Raw genomic sequence first — 19,639 nt, forward strand, 5'->3', positions numbered from 1 at the left:
ATACCATCCAGAGGTGGGCAACACTCACCAAGATTGCCCAGTGACTCAAGGATAAAGCTGGGCATGAATTCATGAATTGAGCTTAGATTTCCTGCCCCCACCCCCACCCCCCGGCTTGTTTTATAATATAATGCCACACTGTTTCACCATCAGCAGGGTAAGTCCATCCATTCTGGATGTACTCACTTTCTTTCCCCTACTGTCAGCAAGGCCTGGGAGGCAAAAGGACTGAAAACACACTGTGTACAAGCCCCATCCCTGCCCTCCTCACAGGTAAAGAGCATTGGCCATCTGGAAGGACCTGGGAATTCACACAATGATGCTCTGCTCCGCTTGCTCCTTCCCCTTCCCACTGAATGTTCCTGCACTAAAGAGACCCCAGGAGGGCAATGTCAGAGGGACGTGATTGGAGAAAGAAAGCCCTTGAGACCAAGACATGCAGAAGTCATTCCATTACCCCCACGCCCTAGAGACTTTGGGCTCCAGCTATGTTCCTGCTCAGGGTCAGGTTTCCTGATTTCTGTAAGGCACAGTAGGCAACAGCCTGGAGAGAACCAGTGACTTCTAGGTGAATCTTCTGGGAGTTATGTGTGGTCCAAGATAACATGTCCAACATACAACAGTTATCCATATCAGAGATTGAATGTCAAAACACCCTGGATCCTGTCCAAAGTCCCAAAGCCACACATCCTTAAATTTTCTAACACTGCCCTAGAGGAAGGGACTAGACAAAAACAAAAGTGTTTCTTTTAAAACTCTCTTCTGGACCTTGAGCCAGAAACACCTCTGGGGACAATTTCCCAACATACAAGGCCCCTGCTAACCAATGCATAGTCCAAGCACATATTCAACTCAGAGTGAAGGCTTTCTGTGGGGACACCCATGTTACCCTCAGACTGATGCTTCTGTTCTGAAAAATACCTCCCCCTTTTGAAGAGGCCTCAGCCTTAGCCAGTCCTTGGGTTCCCCTCTGCAAGCCACATCATCTCCTCAATGCAATTTTGTTTTGAGTCAGGATGTTCTGCGGTGCATTGTACAGCAGCTGGTCCCTGAGCACACACTGCTGAGAAAAGCCACCCCCACAGCCATCACTTTCACAGTATTTGCCTTGCTGATTATTAGAACAATGGGCCAGTTCTCATCCCATGTCGCTCTTGGGGAAAATATGAAGGCTAGGGAACTGGCCTAGATTGGAAATGGAAGAGCAGACGTTACCAATTAACATGAGCTCCTTTTTTGCATTCCCTAAAGGTATTAGTCTCTAGGGAGAATTTTTAAAAGGCATGATCCCAGACCCTCTAGAAACTCCTTAGGTGCCTCAAATGTTTTGGGGGTGGGGACAAGTGTCAAAGGTCATTTGGTCCAGTTCTGTGTTCAGTGCTTGAATTCCTTACATGACCTTGTCATCTTCTTCCTGAATGTGTTCATGTTTGAGGAACTCACCACTTCCTATGGCAGTGCATTCCACCTTTTGACAGCTGTTTATTTAAAAGCTCTCCTTTAGTTGAACCAAATCCACCTCCCCGTAATTTTCTCACTTTGATCTTAGCTAATGAGTGAGCCTAGCCAACCACTCAGCCTTCACTCCCAGGAAGTAGTCAACTGCTCAGGGAAACGGTCCTTAAGCCAAAAATACAAGTTTTGAGAAAGCACAAGAGAAAGCCTACTGTAGCAGAAAAGCTAATGGGTGGACCTTTCTTTGTGGCCCTAAAAGGCTAAGTCAGATTACAGATTCAGCATGTGGAGGGCACGTAGGCTTCCCCCTAAAAATCCAGGTGTAAACATAACAGAAAAATGTATGGAACTTAGATAGGATATAGAGAGAAGCAAAACTGTGCTTTTGCTTTGTACGAGTTTATACTTTCTCCAAGAGGATAAGAAGGAATGAAAGCATTTGGAGAAACTGAAGCTTGGCCCGAAGTTAGCAGGTCTTGATGGCAGGCAACACCAGTCTCAGTGGAAGTCACTGGTCTGACGGCCAAAAGCCTTGGCTTCTCCCTAGAGCTTTCTGCTTATTCCATAAAGAAAGTTTCAAGTCTCTCTACCTTAGGACTAGCTCAGACCTCCTCATGAATCAGCCCTACATTCTTGGAAGGGATGTTGGCTCAGAAGCACAGAGGGAACCTGAGACAGTCCCCCAGTATGTGGAAAGAACAAGGAGAAATATGGGCGGGGGGGAATCTCCTTTCCATATGAGGGAGACAGCAAATCAAGACAACAGGTTAAAGAGAACAGATGAGTGGGGGGGGTTCATCACCACTCATCACCATTCATCACCATAGCAACAAGCCCAGTGATTCTGCAAGACAGGAGTTATATTTTTCTTTTCACCTGTCACTCTTCTTGGTACTGTCACTCTCTTTCCCCACTCCTGGCGGGAGGTGAATTGTGACTTTTCCACCCCCCCTGACAAGCTGCCTAGCTTTTCTGGTGTGCAGCTGCTATGGAATAGGAGAATGGGGTACCCTGAGGGGTGCTCAGAAGACTCAAACTCCATCTCTCCCCTGTCCCTGATCACAGCTGGGAAGTGTGTAGCTGTGAAATGTGAGTAGCTGTTTATACACAGACCCACGAGGAAGCTGCCTCTTTTATGGACACTGCAGACCAGAGGAACCAGAGCTGTGGTCCTCAAATAAAAGGGATTTTTGTCCCTGCCCAAGGATTTCCCATTTTATTCCTACAGAGTGAGACAAAGAGAGTCAGTAAAGGCAACTAAACAGAAGACCATGGCCTGAGGCCTCCTTAGAAAGATCGTATCAAAAAGCTAATGACACGCTTAAGGGGAATCAGAACATTTTGTGTAAATTGAAACTCCTCAGCTATCTGGACTAAGACTACACCAACACCAGTCCTTCATCCCACATCCTATTAAATAAATCTGAATTTAGGTGGTTGTGTTACCTGTGATATTGGTGGCAATTGGGCCCAGGTTCTCCCTTGATTCCAGAGGTCTTTCCTGATTCCTCTACTACAGAGCTGTGTCAGCATAAACAGTGATCAATGACACTGTGCATCCTTCAAAAGGTGGCAGTTCCTATACCGTCTAGCTGTCCTCTTTGTAAAGGATGTATCCCCCCTCACACACATTACCATCTCCCTGGGCCGGAGACCTTCTTCTAAAGTGAAGGATGCTCTTCACCTCCAGACATAATCAGTCATTAGGCCCTCCTTCTTTGCCTATATAGAACATGCCTTTCCACCCCCGTCCATATGAAAATCTCACCCTACTTCCTTCCTGGATATACTGGAAGTGAATGCTCCTCCTTGTAAACCAGGGAGGCAGATACCCTCTTAGGGCCTTTTGAAGATAATAACAGAAAAAGATGCCCGTCACTCCCTTGTCCTTGGAGGCTATCCACAACCAAGGTAAACCTCAAGAAGAAAACAGCTTGGTGACCAAAGGGGCAAGGTGTGCTTTGGCTATTGAAAGACTGATCAGCTCATGAAGTCAGAAGCCTCCAGCTTTCTTGTTTACCACCTGCCCTCAGGCCTATCCCTCTACCTACTCATTCTGAGCTCCACTGTCAACCACTCTTTACTAAGGTTTGAGCTGATAATACATGCCTCCTAACCCCACCCCTACCCCTGTTTAAACAGAAGAGTTTCATAGGAACTTCTGTGAACTGTAAGTCCCCCAAGGACTCTAAAGCATTACTCTCCAGAGGAAGAAATACATGCCTTCTGAACAACAAACAGGGAGACATTTTGAGTGTTCTAAAAATCATGTGAAGTGGGAATTTACCTGTTCAGCCAACTCTTGAACCAAGCACTGAACTCATTTTTTGCACATTACCCTTATCAGGCCATTATAGAAGAGTAGGAGAAATTTTGCCCCTTTGAGTCCTTTGAATAATCATTTCTACTGCTTCCAAAGCCAGGCTATGCCTTGCCAAGTGTAACCTATATTCAAGAGCCATCTGCTTTAGCAATACAGGAAGCCACCAAGGGGGCATGCTTTAGATAATCCTACAGCTCTGCTGGCCAAAGCTGCTACTGGAAGGGAAGGGATGCTGCTATTTACCAGCTACAGTCCCCAAGCTCAGTCCTGCTGAATCCTGTACAATGCACCAACTAGAACTAGGGCAGAGGCCACTGACTTATTGGTCAATAAGCGATTCCTTTCCATATGCCCCGATTCTAATAGGCAGACGTCAGTCGAAGAGTCTCTAGGGCAATACAGTCCACCCCTTGCATGGCTCACCTACTTCCCCACCTGAAAAGGAACACATGGAGAGGTATAAAGGCCATATCCTATCCAGTGCCACCAACTAGCCAACGATGGTGTGTACCTGTGCCAATTGAGGCATGCATTTCATTTTAATTCAATGAGACATTTATTGTACATGAACAAACAATATAAACAAAGGTGTTAGAGCTGCCATGACATCTAGGAATGAGTATTCTCCTAGTAGTTAAAGATGTTCTTTTGCCTGTGTCAAGAGTTTGACTGAGCAACTTGCTGCGCTTCCTGAGCCATTACCTCTCACCATGACCATCAGTTGTGTTTGATTGTTCTCACCACTTGGGAAGGTGTTGTCCCTGAGACCTTCACTTTTGAACTCCACTGGAGGTGACAGAACTCAGGGATGATCTCAGGAGACCAGTGGCCTTCCTCTGGCTCCACAGGGTGAGCCCTGGCCACCTCCCACTAGACATGAGTACTTGTCTTCAGACTCCTAGGAATGAAGCACCCTTTTCTGTGACCCTGCTCATCCCAAACCAGTGTAAGATCTTTTATCTCAGGCAACAGAGATTTCTAAATTCAGCCACCTGGGTCTGCCTCCAGTGTTTTTAGCAAGCACCTCCAACAGAAAAATGATATCAATTAAGCATAATTATTAAGATTTAATAGAGCCATTTTTCTATCTCAGAGCCTTTTTACTATTCTAAGCCCCCTAGTTTTTCTTCCCCCTAAACTGGCACTCAGAGCAGTAAGTTAACATATATATCAGTTGGTCTTTATTATATATACAATAACTGTCTTATTAAATTGAAATCGAATGCACATCTAGGGGAAAGTTCATTGTAAGTACCAACTCTCAGAAAAATGCTCGGGGACATAAACAATGAGTGAGGCCAATGGGTTACCAAGCAACAGAGGAAATTGGGGCAGGGGGGGCGGGGGGCAGGAATCGAGCTGAAAAGGAAGGGACATGGTTTTTTGAAAGAATGGGCTAAGCTCAAAGGTGCAAATTTTGGTAGAAGCTGCCCTAAATTTCTTGTGATATCTCTCACCCTAGAAAAGGCATTGAGGAGTGGGGAATTGTAATTACAAGTTCAACATAATCAGGGAAGCTTGGAAAATGTATAAATACATATACACACACACTTTTTTCCTGGGGAATGTTTAACACTTGGTCAATGAATAAATAGCCTATCCAGCTATTGCAAATGTTAAAGAGGGTGTGGGATTGAGTGTATGTGTGAAAATATGCTGCTGCTTGGATGGTCTTTAGCCTCTTGACTCACTTTATTCTTCCCCCTCCCCTTCCTTTCCCTCCTCCTCTTCTTAGGACAAGACAAGCGCTCTGAGCCTCAGCAATGTGGCAGGCGTGTTCTACATCCTGATCGGAGGACTTGGACTAGCCATGCTGGTTGCCTTAATCGAGTTCTGCTACAAATCCCGTAGTGAATCCAAGCGGATGAAGGTGGCACCGTCTTCCCGGGCCTTTTTCCTAACCTGTTCTGTGATGCAGCTGGGTTTCCTGGGAGTCCCTTTGCTAGAAAGGGTGGGGAATGACAGGTGGTTGAGGTCAGCACAAGACAGGAAGCAGGAAGCTGTTACGAGGAAGGTGACGGGGACAAAGGCAGCCATGAGAAAGGAAGGAAGATGGGGTGTGTCAGGCCAGACACAAGGCCCAAGAAAAAAATTGCATTTGCCAGAGAGGGGTCGGTGAGATTGAAGGTTAGTGGTTTACGTGGATAGGTAGCGCAGCGAGAGGCAAGAGTGATGGCTACCAAGGCTCATTCTCTCTGAAGTTTCATCAGAAGTGTGGCTGCAAAAGAGGGGAAAGGATGTCTACCCTCTACTCTGTGCTGACCTTGTCATACCTGGTGAATTGGGTCTTTTCTTAGGCTCCACTCTAAGAAATAGACATTGACAAAGAGGACCATGTGCAGAGAAAGGTAAGCAGATTAGTGAGATGACCCCAAACCACATCAAATGTAGCTAAAGGGAACTGGAGACGAGAACTGTGGAGGATTTAAGAGCTGTCTGTAAAATACCAATATTTTCCAAGTGGTAAAAGAAAACAGGCTAGTTCTATGGAGTCCCAAAGTATACAACAAGAACAGATGACTAAAGGTGATAGAGGATAAATGTTAACACGATACACTAAATTTACTTTTCTAAAAGAGCTGTCTAAAGAAAGGCTAGAATATCCCAAAAAGTAGCAAGCTTCAACATCACTGAAGGTATACAAGTAGAGGATGAATAACTCTTGACAAGAATATGGATTCAAGCATCAAAAGGCAGTTTGGATTAAATGATCTTCAAGGCCCCTCAACATTTAGCTTCAGTAAGAAATTATTTGTGGAAGTTAATCATGTGAACAATACCATGATCAAGGCATCATGAGGACTCAGAGAGGAGGGAGGTGCATTCTATGATCTTCAGCACCTTTCACCTTCCACAAAGAATGGGCACAAAATAATTACTCTGTGAGGCAATCTATGGTATAGATAGGAAGGCCTATAGGAATTTAGAGAAGAAAGATTGAAGAAGGCTTCCAGGAAGATGCCAAAATTCAGAAGGACAGGTGGGATCTAGATAGAGAAGGGGAAAGAAGTACAGTCCCTCTGGGCAATGTAGCCATGGTGATATGCTGACCTATACTGTTACTTTGATTTGACAAGACTAACAAGATCCCTTGGTAGAATTTGCTTTATTAGATTGTACCCTAAGAAGCCTACTTTTCAACAGACATTTGCCTCCAAGCTCAGTATGCCCACTCTTGGATCCAAACATAGCCTCCTGCCCAGCCTCGCCCTGCCTTGGACCCTCAATCCTACACACACCTCCGGGGTAGCCCTTGGAGAAGACATCTCTGAGCATTTGCTCCTTCTGTTTAGAAATTCTGTATTTAGTTCTGTACATGAGGAGCTGGGGGCCTTCTGTCCTGGCATTCAGCATTTCCCTGTCAGCCTACCTACCCCACTCCCACCCTAGCAATCTGCTCTCCTCACGTACTCCATACCTTCGCCCCCACCTCATGTTCCCACTCATGTGCCTTTTTATGGGCTGATCCCTCACCCTGTCTTCTGTTTCATAGAGCCCATTTAAAAGGCAACTTCTCCAAGACACAACAAGGAACAATTAAGGAATGGAAGTTCAATGACATTTCACCAGGGACCTAGGAACACCCCAATCCTACTCTTGACCAGCTCATCCATCTCCAGGTCCCTCTCATGTCCTCTCAAATGACAAGAACTACAAAGGCATGGGCTTCAGACTCTAAACCCAATGTAGACCTCCAAGGAGGTTGGCTACACACACAAGGACTCCTAGAACCTACTCAAAGCTCTTTGACCATTCCATTCAAAACACAGGACTAAAGACTCTCCTACCTTACCCTCCAAAATGAGGAAAGTTTACTCCGGTGGCAAAAAAGGGGAACAGGACAAGAACTAGGGTAGCTACAACCTGTACCATCCCTCAAAACCTTCTCTATAGACCATGACTCAAGCCAGAGGCCCAGAGTTGGCCCAGTACAGATTATAAGGAGTCCCTTTCTTCTCATTGCTTGTCTAAGACACAGTACAGCATCATCATCTAGAGTAGAAGCTCTGGAGAATGAACGTCTGGGCATAAATTCTATCTTCTCCATTTGTTAACTATGTCATCTTAGGTTTTAGTAACTCTCTGATCCTTATTTATTTATTTATTTATTTTGAGACAGAGTCTTGCTCTGTTGGCCAGGCTGGAGTGCAGTGGCATGATCTCAGCTCACTGCAACCTCCATCTCCATCAAGCAATTCTCCTGCCTCACCCTCCTGAGTAGCTGGGATTAGAGGCGTGTGCCACCACACCTAGCTAATTTTTGTATTTTTAGCACAGATGGGGTTTCACCATGTTGACCGGGCTGGTCTCAAACTCCTGACCTCAGATAATCCACCCACCTCGGCCTTCCAAAGTGCTGGGATTACAGGCGTGAGCCACCACACCAGGCCTCTGATCCTCATTTTCTACAAAATGGAGGCAGTGTTAGTACATACCTCATAACATTGTTGTAAGGATTGTATGAAATAATGGATATAAAGAGCTTGGCAAAATTCCTGGGCCCCAGTAAGCCCTCAGTAAATAATAATGACAATGATAACTAGTATTTCAAATAATAGTTGTTACTAGTGGCCAGATACATCCTTCTTAAAATTTTCCTTTTATTATCCCTATTTACATGAGCTAGGGCTCTTAAGCTATATAGATTGTGAGTTCCTTAAGGTAAGGAGTTGTGTGGACATCCCACACACTGAGAGTAAGTATTAGTAAAATTAATGTGAAATTGTATCCAAAGGAGAAAATCTCTTACAGGATGAGGCAGGGCATGGGAGGGAGCTGCTCTTAGTTAAAGCAAGTATTGCCGTCAAAACCACCCAGTCTAGGAATTACAAACAATATCATCCAAGGGGCAGTTTTGGCCCCATGTTTGTGCTCATGAACTATGACGAGACCAGTCATCCACCAAGCAGGAAAGCTCCTGGACATCCAGCCCTTTCTCTGGGATTACAGTGACTCCCAATAATCATAACCAGTGCCAGGTGGTGGTGCCAGAGTGGCTAATGCCTGGGATCCTCTTAAAACTGAGACCATGTTGACCTTCACTGAAGTCACACTATTTAGATTAAAATGAGAATCTTTCAAAGAGGCCACTGAGTCATGGCATAGCTTCTTGGGGACATTCTCACCCTTCCCTTTACAATGAAGATGTTAAATTTTTCAGAAGCCAACATCAGGGTCTCTTGGAATCATTAATATAATGTCTTCCACCACAATCTTCTAGAATTAATTCCATTGATTGGTGTGACTTCTACCCAACTCACTGAGGCTCCTAATAGAATTTTCCATCTTCCAACTGCAGAAAAGATACTTTCTTTATTAATCAACCCAGCCTTAATTGTTGATGCTCCATCAACTCCTCTCTTATCCGAAAGAGATAAGACAAATGCATTCAGCTTGCCTCTCAGACTTTTCAGCTTTGCAGCTCTCTTTATTTTTCTGTGCTTAGCTTTCTCCAAAAGCAATTAGTTCTTTTCAGAAGTGCAGCCCCCAACCTTACACAGACCCAAATTGGTGATGACATGGGCATTTGATGAGAGCTTTCCCTCTCATTTCTTTCCATTATCACAGTATTTGGTCCACTCTTTTTTTTCTTTATTTTTTTATTTTATTTTATTTTATTTTGAGACGAAGTCTCACCCTGTTGTCCAGGCTGGAGTTCAGTGGTGCAATCTCGGCTCACTGCAACCTCTGCCTCCCAGGTTCAAGTGATTCTCCTACCTCAGCCTCCCGAGTAGCTGGGACTACAGGCACGTGCCACCACACCTGGCTAATTTTTTGTATTTTTAGTAGAGATGGGGTTTCACCATGTTAGCCAGGATGGTCTCGATCTCCTGACTTCGTGATCCACTGCCTTGGCTTCCCAAAGTGTTGGGACCACAGGCATGAGCCACCACGCCCCGCCCTTGGCCCACTCTTAAGGCCTTAACCCCCTAAACTCGTTCAGGGTCATCTTCTCATGTGTCTCAACAGTGCTTAAAAACATCTTCCTCACTCTTCATGGATGAAAGAACGAGAGGAAGAGGGGCAGAAAAGAGAAAGAAGGGTGGGGGAGAGAGAGAGAGAGATGAAAGGAAGAGAAGAAGGAAAGATGATTTTTCAGTAACTTTTATGTTCAAAGTGATTTCTACACATTTTCATTAACCATGCAATAAGTTGTTCTTACAATCCTACAGATGAAATAAAGGTTCAAAGAAGCTAAGTAGCTTTTCCTGGCTAGGTCACACAAGCTAGAAACTAAAAAACCAGGAATTAGACCTCCAACATGGTCTCCACAAAGCCTGGGCTTTTGGTACTAGCCAAGCCACTTTTCCTAAATCTCTCTGTCCTCCTTCAACCACATGGCAACGGATCATTTTTGAGCACCTATTCTCTGTTCTTCCAGTCCCAGCCACAGTGCTGCTCACAAAGACAAATAAAATGTAGCTCTACCCTTCAGTTCCCCTCACTATAGTATTTAAACCCTTGCTGGGTGTTGATGGGTCTCTTTCCCCTTTGACATGTCAATGAGCAGGACAAGTGTCACAGAGATAGTGGGAAGGCACCCTACAGGCATCCCTTCCACAAAGACATACTGAGCACCACTGCGTGCTGGGCAAGGCTTGGCACTGGGGATACAGTCAAGAACAAAACAGACACTGCTTCTTTTCTCAAGAAGCTCAGAGTTTGATGGAGAAGACAGAACATAAGCAAACACTTGCATGTTCAATGAGTGTTAGTGAAAAAAATGCCCAGTGCTGTCAAGTATAGAGCAGAGGCCTGTCCTGATAAAAGAATGGGTCAGTCAGAGCAGCTTCCCTGAGAAACTGATATTTAACAGATTCAAAGCATGAAAAGAATTAAGCAGGAAAATGAATTGCCAGCCATACACAAGTGTCAGAGACCCAAAGATGTGAACTCTTGCCCAGAAAGGGGAAGAAGGCCAAGGAGACTGGAACACAGACTGAGGGAAAAGGGTGATATGTGAGAGTGGGAGACTCAGAGAGGGACTTCAGGCAGCTCATAACATTTCGGTCTAATTCAAATTGTCATATAATAGCAGAAAATACATAACCTAAGACACATTGCAAATTGAATAAAATCTCAGGTCCCCTGCCCCTCCCCTCTGCCTGGGCAAACAGACTGGCTCCTGAATCCTTAGCTGATATTAAGAGCAGCAAAGTATTATTCACCACCTCATTCCCAAAGGAAAATAATCCCCAGCCTCTCTCACCCCCACTAGAGATGCTGACCTTTCAAAATTATATACGGCTGTGCTAACATAGGCCATGTTTAAGCTACAGCAATTGAGGGCTTGCACATTTTCCTGGAATTAATGAACAGCTGAGAGACTTGATAACTCAAGGGGAGCATCCTCCACAGCAGGTGGTCACTGGTGCTTTGCACGCCTGCCTGAGCAAGGACATTACTGAAGTTTAAGCTTTGATTAGGATATTCTATGATGTGCAGAGGCTGAGTACACTCTTCTTAGAAAAGCAAGTGGCTGAGAAGTTAGGATGCAATCACTGTTAGGGAAATAAGGTCCCAAAGGGCCAATTTTAGGGTCTGTAAGTTGGATTTTTTACTCATCCCTTTGTCTCTGAATATCAGTTCCAAAAACACCACCACCACCCTCAAGGATGAACTTTAAGAATGGCTGGCATGTCAAGGAGGGATAAGGGAAAGCCACATTCCCAAAGGCTAGGGGAGAAATGACAGCAGTTTATGACAGCTTAGCCATGACAGGGGGTGGGGAGTGGGGGGGAGTAGGAAGAATCACATTTAGAAAGTCATTTGTCTTGTCACTAGGTCACATATAACCGTTACCTTAAACAAGTCAGTCATTCTCATCAGGTTCTCTGTAAAGTAAAAGAACAAATTAGATCATGTGGTTCAACTTTGCTTGCATTTTAGAATCACCTGGGGAGCTTTTAAAACTCCAGATGTCCAGGCCATACACCACACCAGCATCTCTAGGATAGGATTCAGGCATCAGGGTTTTTTCCCCAAAACTCCCTGGATGGTTCCAATGTGCAACCAAGTTTCAGAACTAGTGATGTAGTTGACATTAAGCATTGCTTTCCACTGCAAAGTTTGGACTCCATTTATGATTTCTCCTGACTTTCATAAATGTATTCGAAAAGAAGCCAGTGAGAAGGTAGTAACCATCCATGATAAGGGTATGGAGTCATTGACTTTGGGAAGTGCTCAGCTTCCTTGAATACCAGCTCTAATGATGTGACCTTCGAGATTTTTAGTTACATGTCTGGCTAAATTATCTCAGACTTTGGCAAGCACCAATGTTGACTAGGTTATCAATCTTGTCCTTTAAGACAAATTAATCAAGTACCAACAACTTCAATGGAATATTATGAAAATATGTGAGCCTTATGAGGAACAAAGTCCAGGGTGATCTGTGTAAACTTTAGTGGTTTTTTTTCCTTAATTAAAGGGATGTGGCAGAGAAAAATCATGAATGATAGACACTCCAAGCTAATCTATAGAAGTTTCCATATTTCCCACAGATAGATATAAATAAAATGTTATTTTCTCTTCAACATTTTTAGGTGAGGATAAGTAACCATTAATTTATCATATTTTCATTTTACATTTCCCTGGTGTAGCTTCAAGGTAGTATTTATTTGGCCTTTGACTTAGAAGAATGCAATCCAGGTCACACTTTTTCTTCAATGGAAGACAGCCAAGGGAGAATGTAAATAAATCAAGTCATGGGTTTGAGGAGGAGACAGAACCAGTGTGGGTGGTGCATCATATGGGGCAAATCTGTCTGAATCATGGATTTTAAAAAGAACATTTTAAAACATTGTCAGAACTGCCAGTAATACAAGGATAGCAGGGGAAAAAAATGGGTCAAAACTGCCCTGTTTATCTGTCTGGCCACAGAAGGTTGACTGATTTCTCTGGTCACTAGAATAATGGCAATATGTCAGAGAGGAAGTCATAGTCTTTTTGAGATGGATCCTAGGTGGTTGGTGTTTCTTAGACAAATTCGAAAGCATCATTATGCATCTAATTTCTTACTGGACACTCTGTGGGATAGCTGAGGATTGAGAAGACATGGCCCTTGCCGTCCTCCAGAAAGCTGTCTTACAGAAGACAAAACTTATACACTGGAGGCAGAACCATTACAAGAGAATGTATACTGCACGAGTACAAGATGAGAGGAGCCAGCACTTACAGCAGGCTGGTGTAGTCTAGGAAGGCTTCAAGGCGACAGTGAGAACAGAACGCACCTTGAAGAAGAGGTAGGGTTGGTCCCATTGACAATTCTTTATATTGATTCCCACCAAGAAACCAAACCCCACCTCAAAAATTCTGTGATTGTTTCTTAATGGAAAGTTTGAGATGGACAGTAAAAGATAAGGGTCTGGATTTCCTATCATCAATGGTCTTTCTCCAAAGGAACGCTCAACAGAACGCTTCCTCTTGTCTAAGATGATACGGTTCTAGACCTACTCTGTGGTCTTGAATATCCCACTTAACTCATCTGATTCTGGGGTGATCCTTGGAGTCCTTTTCAGACCTAGAATTCCAACATTCTAGAAGTCACAAGCTTAGTGGCACTGATCTGATATGTCAGTCTGGAAGTACAGGGTCTACATGCTGATGGGAAGCAGTTGACGCACAGATGATAATCTTTGGAATGCATTCTCATTTTCTTTAGCACATGTTCCTTTCCAATTAGATTTTGCATATTGTATTATTCAAACGAGTCCTACATTCCCTTAACACATGCCGCTATAGAGGTAGGCTAGAATTTTTTCTGAAGTAAATCAGAGGTAGTTTTCCATTTTAACCAAACAATACCACACCCTCAATTTATTTGAACATTTCAAAGCATTTTTCATGCGGTAGCACCATTCTTGCTATAATAACAGTGTGTAGGTGCATAGATAATCATGTTATAGGCATGGAGGTTTAAAAGTTCTAGAACACTAAGGAGATATGTACAGTCACATGACTAATTAATGTCATAACCAGAACTAGAATCCAAGTTTCCAAACCCCTTTCCCGGAAGGTTTTCCACTTAGTTGTGTTGCTACATCACACATTAATCAATAATACCGAGGAAATATTCCACCTTTAGAAATCACAGAATGTAAGAATAAGAAAGGATCTTCTGTCTCACCCAATCTAACACACTTCATTGAACATTCAACTTGAGGCTAAGAGAGGGGATCAGACATGTCCAGAGCCAAGTGATAGTTTTCTGTGTTCCTGAGAAGTCAGAATTAGCGTTGTGGAATAGGAAAGGGGGTGGATGGGGAAGCAGAGTTGGATTTACATTTGAAGTCCAGTCTTGACTCATTCCCATTGCCTGTCATTGCCAAGGACCCGGGGAAGAACCCCCGGTCCTCCTGAAAAGGGTTTTTGTTTGATCCCACAGCAATCCATCAACGAAGCCATACGGACATCGACCCTCCCCCGCAACAGTGGGGCAGGAGCCAGCAGCGGCGGCAGTGGAGAGAATGGTCGGGTGGTCAGCCATGACTTCCCCAAGTCCATGCAATCGATTCCTTGCATGAGCCACAGTTCAGGGATGCCCTTGGGAGCCACGGGATTGTAACTGGAGCAGATGGAGACCCCTTGGGGAGCAGGCTCGGGCTCCCCAGCCCCATCCCAAACCCTTCAGTGCCAAAAACAACAACAAAATGAAACGCAACCACCACCAACCACTGCGACCACAAGAAGGATGATTCAACAGGTTTTCCTGAAGAATTGAAAAACCATTTTGCTGTCCCTTTTCCTTTTTTGATGTTCTTTCACCCTTTTCTGTTTGCTAAGTGAGGATGAAAAAATAACACTGTACTGCAATAAGGGGAGAGTAACCCTGTCTAATGAAACCTGTGTCTCTGAGAGTAGAGTCACTGGAACACTAATGAGGAAACTGCACTGTTTTATTTTAATTCAGTTGTTAGTGTGTCTTAGTGTGTGCAATTTTTTTTCTTACTAATATCCATGGTTTGCAGGTTCTGTTAGGCCCTTTCCTTCTCCTTACTTCTTATCCCCAACTCCCTACCCACCCCTCTTCAGTTTTCAGATTGGAGATTCAAGATTTGTTCCACTTTATAAGCAAGAGGAAAAAAAAGCAACCTTCAAACTAATTCTCCATGGGGGCTCTCCATGTTACCCTCCACTCCTTGGCCCCAAGCCTTTGATGGAGACAGACATTGTTGGAGAAGTGGGCTGCCTTCCCCAAGTGGGGCACTGCTTAAGCACTTATTTAGTGGAGAACACAGGTGAAAAGCAACTCAGGATGAGGGTGGTGGAGAGGGCAGGGGCAGATGTGCAGTCAGAGAAGGACTCCTGAAGTTACTGCTGCTCAGAAAAACAGTTCCTTTAATGTGGAAGAGCCATTTCATAGGTCATAGGTGGTATGGTATATTTCTTCAGAGTCAACCTTGGCCCTGAGAAGTATGTCCTCCTGGTGTGCTCAGGCTCAACGGCAGTCTGGTGGCTGAAGGCACTTGGCCTCCTAAACCAAGCAGAATTTTGGGAAGAGTTAACAGCCAGGGAGATATTGCCCATGATTCTCACTTTTTCTTTGCCTGGCATCTAAGCAGGAACCCATTGTGGAGTAGACTCTCTTCTTCTATGGAGCCTCTGACATGGGGAGCAATGCTAAGCAAGCTAAGTGTAAAAGAAAAGTGACAGAATAATTTTGGAAGAGGAAGCCTCATCAAAAGCTCACACAAAATAGAGCTTCCCATGGTGTGCCCTATCCTAGGTTTAAGAAAACACGTATGAAGTTTATGCTGATGCAAAGAACTTGGGTTTTTATGTTAATATAAAGTGTTGTTTTAGCATGTGGCCAGATAATGCTCTGTCATCTTTAGAAAGTGAGATACCCAAGGAAATAATTGAAGAAGTATAGGGAGATGGATTAAGTTGATAATGACATTTAGGGCAACTTAAGACCTTTGATCCCAGGTTCTAACTCAAAGAGGCTGACCTTTCCCCAGCTAAGATAGCATGAGGACGTTGTATTCCAATATACCTATGATTGGGGCTACAAAGCTGAACTAAAGCAAGATTGGTGAAGTGGCAGGGTTTATAGAGAGAAGCCCAGGCTGAGTTCAGCTTTTGTTGGAAGTGAGAATCCCTGACATATAGCTTTCTTGGAGATCCCAACTCTCATTCTTGGTGCAACTGGCTTCCAGCTCTCCAGCAGTCACTCTCCTAGGTGCATGATTCAGTGCGTGCCATGTGTCATTAGCTTTTACTGATAACCGTACTCTGGCTTGTTCCCTTACCCCCTACTTCTATCCAGTTTTCTCTGCTAGGGGTTATCATTAGCAATTGACATGCTAAAGGTTTTGGAGCCTACCTAGGGGTAGGTGCAGCTTTATTGGCTTTTCTGTGGATTCTCTCAGTGGACCCACACCATCTCTATGTCTCTCCACTCTCCTGCCTTCAGCCATAGCAAAGAATCCTTCCAAAATCAAACTCTTCACTTTTTTGACTCAAGTGTTGTTGTTCAGTCTCTCGCGTGTCAATGTGGGCATGGTTCATGAAACCGGACCCTCAAGATGGATGATTGCTTTTAACTACTGCCAGCTGATGTCTCTCAGTCCCTGCCCTCACACAAGATTTTTCTCAGCCTTCAGCCTACCACTGCGGAATCCGATGTGACCCACCATTAGGGAGTCTGCATCTTGGAAGAGTTGGAAATAACCCTTTAACATCAACATGCTTCAAAGACTTTTTGCCTTTGGCCTGGTAAGACGCCTCTCCAGCTACTGAGCCCACAAGTAACATGAGCGGATAAAAAGAGACTTGTTTGTGCTAGAAATGAGGGTCTATGCTATGAGGGGGTCCAAGACTCTGGCGAAATATGCTTTTTCATCAATGGAGAAATGAAAGGAAAACAAAAGCAAGAAAAAAGTTAACTTGTATTATGTATTTTTACTACACTTTTCTTAAAAATAGAGCATTGGGAAAACTCTGAAAGAGACTGACATTTTTCTCAACAGGAATCCATACTTAACAGTTCTGGCTTTCATTAAATTTTGCTCTTTGGTACCTGGGCCTTTTATTTAACATCTATATTTGTTTTAACTCTCTTGGCAGATGTGTGAAAGGATTCTTGCTTGATCAAACACTAAGCATTTTTTTGGTTCCTGTTTTTCTTTCAAATAGCCAGGTTTTTTTTCTTTTGGTATTTGCATAAAATGAAAATATCACCGAATATTAAATCACTGTGGATCCATTATCTACTTTTCATATTTGTCCATTCCATTTTTGTGCCATTTCTGAAGCCGGGGCTCTAGAGATTATTTCCTTATGGCAGAGCCTAAGACTAGTAGGTTTTTAACTGTGACCACTGTTTCTAACTCACAAACAGCTCTCGAGTCATTTCAGCTGAACTAGAACATTGTGAGTTATTCATCCAAATAGGATAACCACAACAATAACAAAAGACAAACGGTGGTATTTGGCTTCCAGGAGCTACAATTCCAATTGCATAAAAACCAGGGCTTGACTTGCAGCCATCACAGTACCTCTAGGGAACTGGATAGTTCACATGGAATGTCTCCCAGACATCCCCAAACTGGAGAGGTATAGCTGTGATGTGCACGAAGTCACAGCCAGAACCAAATCTAGACCATGCTTATAAGTCTGGATTATCTAGAGGATAATTTTGGTCCTCAGACACCACAACTTTCATTCTTGCCTAGAAGCTTTTTTTTCCCCCTTAAGCAAAATGGCTTTCTGTAAAGGATCTGACATTTGTTGATACTTAGATATCAATGATTAAGAACAGCTTCAAGTGTTTTCTTTCCCAAGGAACACTGCATATTAACAAGGACCAGAGGTCTAGAATAAATGAACAGGGAACTTCAAACAGTAGCATGGACAATAACTACTACAATAGAAAAGGGTTGGGAGAAAGAAGAGAAACTGGCAGGCTTGTGTGAAACCACAGTCATTGTTTGCATACACCTTGCAGCATCTAGGGTGCCTCTGAGTGAGGAAGCACTTAACACCAGCTGACTGCAGAGAAGAATGATTTCTGCTGCCTTACTGTCAAATAGCTTGGACAATGGTCATAATGGCTATCATAGCACAGGCTGCCATGTATTGAGCACTTGCTATGTTAAGCACACTTCATACCTTCTATATCATGAAAAAGGCCCTCAAAGTAGAGCCTTTCAGATGAGGAATCTGAAACTTAAAGAAATTACATAACTTGCTCACAATCCTGTAAGTGACAGCACCAGGATTTGAACTAAGTCTGTCTAAATCCAAGCCTTTACAACCCTAACTACCCACCTCACTGTTAACCAGGTCATGATGAACGATGGCCAGGAAATACCAAGTGAGTTATCTACCTACCTGTTATGCCAAAGTAACTGAAAATGGAATGGTGAAAGCCATACCTGCTACTCTTTTTGGAAAGCCACTCCATGCTCAGGGCATGGAGAGATCATTAATCTAGACAGGATTGCAAAAAGAAAAGAGGAGGGAAGAGTGCCACTTGTAGCAGCTTTACAATGGATCTAGGCTCAGGAGTAGCAAGCAGGTAAGGGAGGGTACTAAAAACCAGGTTCCATTAGCAATGGTTGATCCAGCCTGGAAGAGGGTCCCCAGAGCCTTCATGAGGAAAACGGAGATAACTTTTTCTGTTTGGTCAAGTTCAGGATCAGTTCTGGTCATGACAAGGGCATTGGACTTAGGTTCAACTAGTGGTCAAAGTAACTCCATAGTAAAATTAGGTTAACACTGGAATTAGAACAGCACCCCCCTGTCAGAGAGATGCTACAGGTGTGAACGTTGAAATGCATATCCTCTGATTTTTCTTCCATTCCAGATCCTTAGAGTTCACTATTAACTTGATGTCCGCTGTGTGCCCAGGAGAGGGGAAGAGGGAGGAAGGAAGTCAAGATCACCAAGACTTTTTCAGGAATCTTTTATATCCCTATTCTTTAGCTCATCTGGTCATTTACACCGTGATGGGCACTGAGATGGAGTCAGCAAGGCCCTGCAGGAGCGGGCATGGCTGTCTTTCACTGAAATAAAGTAAAAAATCAACCTATCTTGAATAAGAGACAAAATAGCAAGTTTGTTCCATAACAAATGCTTATGTGCTATTTAAGAAAGAATTTCTATGGGGGTAAAGGTAAAAAAAAAAAAGTGAGGTTCTTGGCTGGGCGCGGTGGCTTACGCCTGTAATCCCATACTTTGGGACGCCAAGGTGGGCAGATCACCTAAGACCAGGAGTTCGAGACCAGCCTGGCCAACGTGGTGAAATCCTGTCTCTACTGAAAAGATACAAAAATTACCCAGGTGTGGTAGCACATGCCTGTAATCCCAGCTACTCAGGAGGCTGAGGCAGGAGAATTGCTTGAACCTGGGAGGTGAAGATTGCAGTGAGCTGAGATCGCACCACTGCACTCCAGCCCAGACGACAGAGAGAGATTCTATCTCAAAACCAAAACAAAAAAGAAGAAAAGTTGGGTTCTTGAAGAAGTTACTTTCCAAAGGTCACACCATGAGTAGAGAAACAATAGTGGGAAGGCCAATGGATTAGGGTTTACAATACCTGGCTTCTCCCTGCTCTGCCTTTCAAGCTTGGACAAGAAAGTGTACTGCCCTCAGTCTTATTTTACTCATCAAAGAAATGGGACAAAGGCAATGATTCTCAACCCTGCTTGCACATTAGAATAAACTAGGGAAGTTTAAAAAAATCACCAATGTCCAAGACACATCTCCAGATTTAGTCGGTCTGAGATGAAGCGCAGGCATAGTAGGTTTTTTAAAATAATAATTATTATTGTTTGCTTTGAACTCCCAAGTGATTACAATGTGCAGCCAAAGTTGGGAACTACTACAATCTGGCCATCCTGGGGATCAAAGAAAGCA

At 43.8% G+C, this 19,639-nt stretch overlaps 1 protein-coding gene across 6 annotated transcripts in view; it reads left to right on the forward strand.

The window, feature by feature from the left end:
• GRIA1 (glutamate ionotropic receptor AMPA type subunit 1) overlaps positions 1 to 16,988 on the forward strand; it is a 327,090-nt gene extending 310,102 nt beyond the window's left edge. For 5 of the 6 annotated variants that reach the window (XM_003828976.4, XM_003828975.5, XM_057302367.1 and 2 more), the window contains exons 15-16: positions 5,514 to 5,648; positions 14,142 to 16,988. In XM_003828976.4, coding sequence (XP_003829024.1) covers positions 5,514 to 5,648; positions 14,142 to 14,342 — 336 coding nt within the window. In that variant the 3' untranslated portion in view covers positions 14,343 to 16,988. Of the gene's footprint in view, positions 1 to 5,513; positions 5,649 to 14,141 lie in introns of those variants that run through there. The other variant, XM_014345120.4, reaches the window with a different exon arrangement.
• The last annotated feature ends 2,651 nt before the right edge of the window (positions 16,989 to 19,639 follow it).

Source organism: Pan paniscus, chromosome 4 (assembly GCF_029289425.2).
Source record: "Pan paniscus chromosome 4, NHGRI_mPanPan1-v2.0_pri, whole genome shotgun sequence".
Classification (NCBI taxonomy): domain Eukaryota; kingdom Metazoa; phylum Chordata; class Mammalia; order Primates; family Hominidae; genus Pan; species Pan paniscus.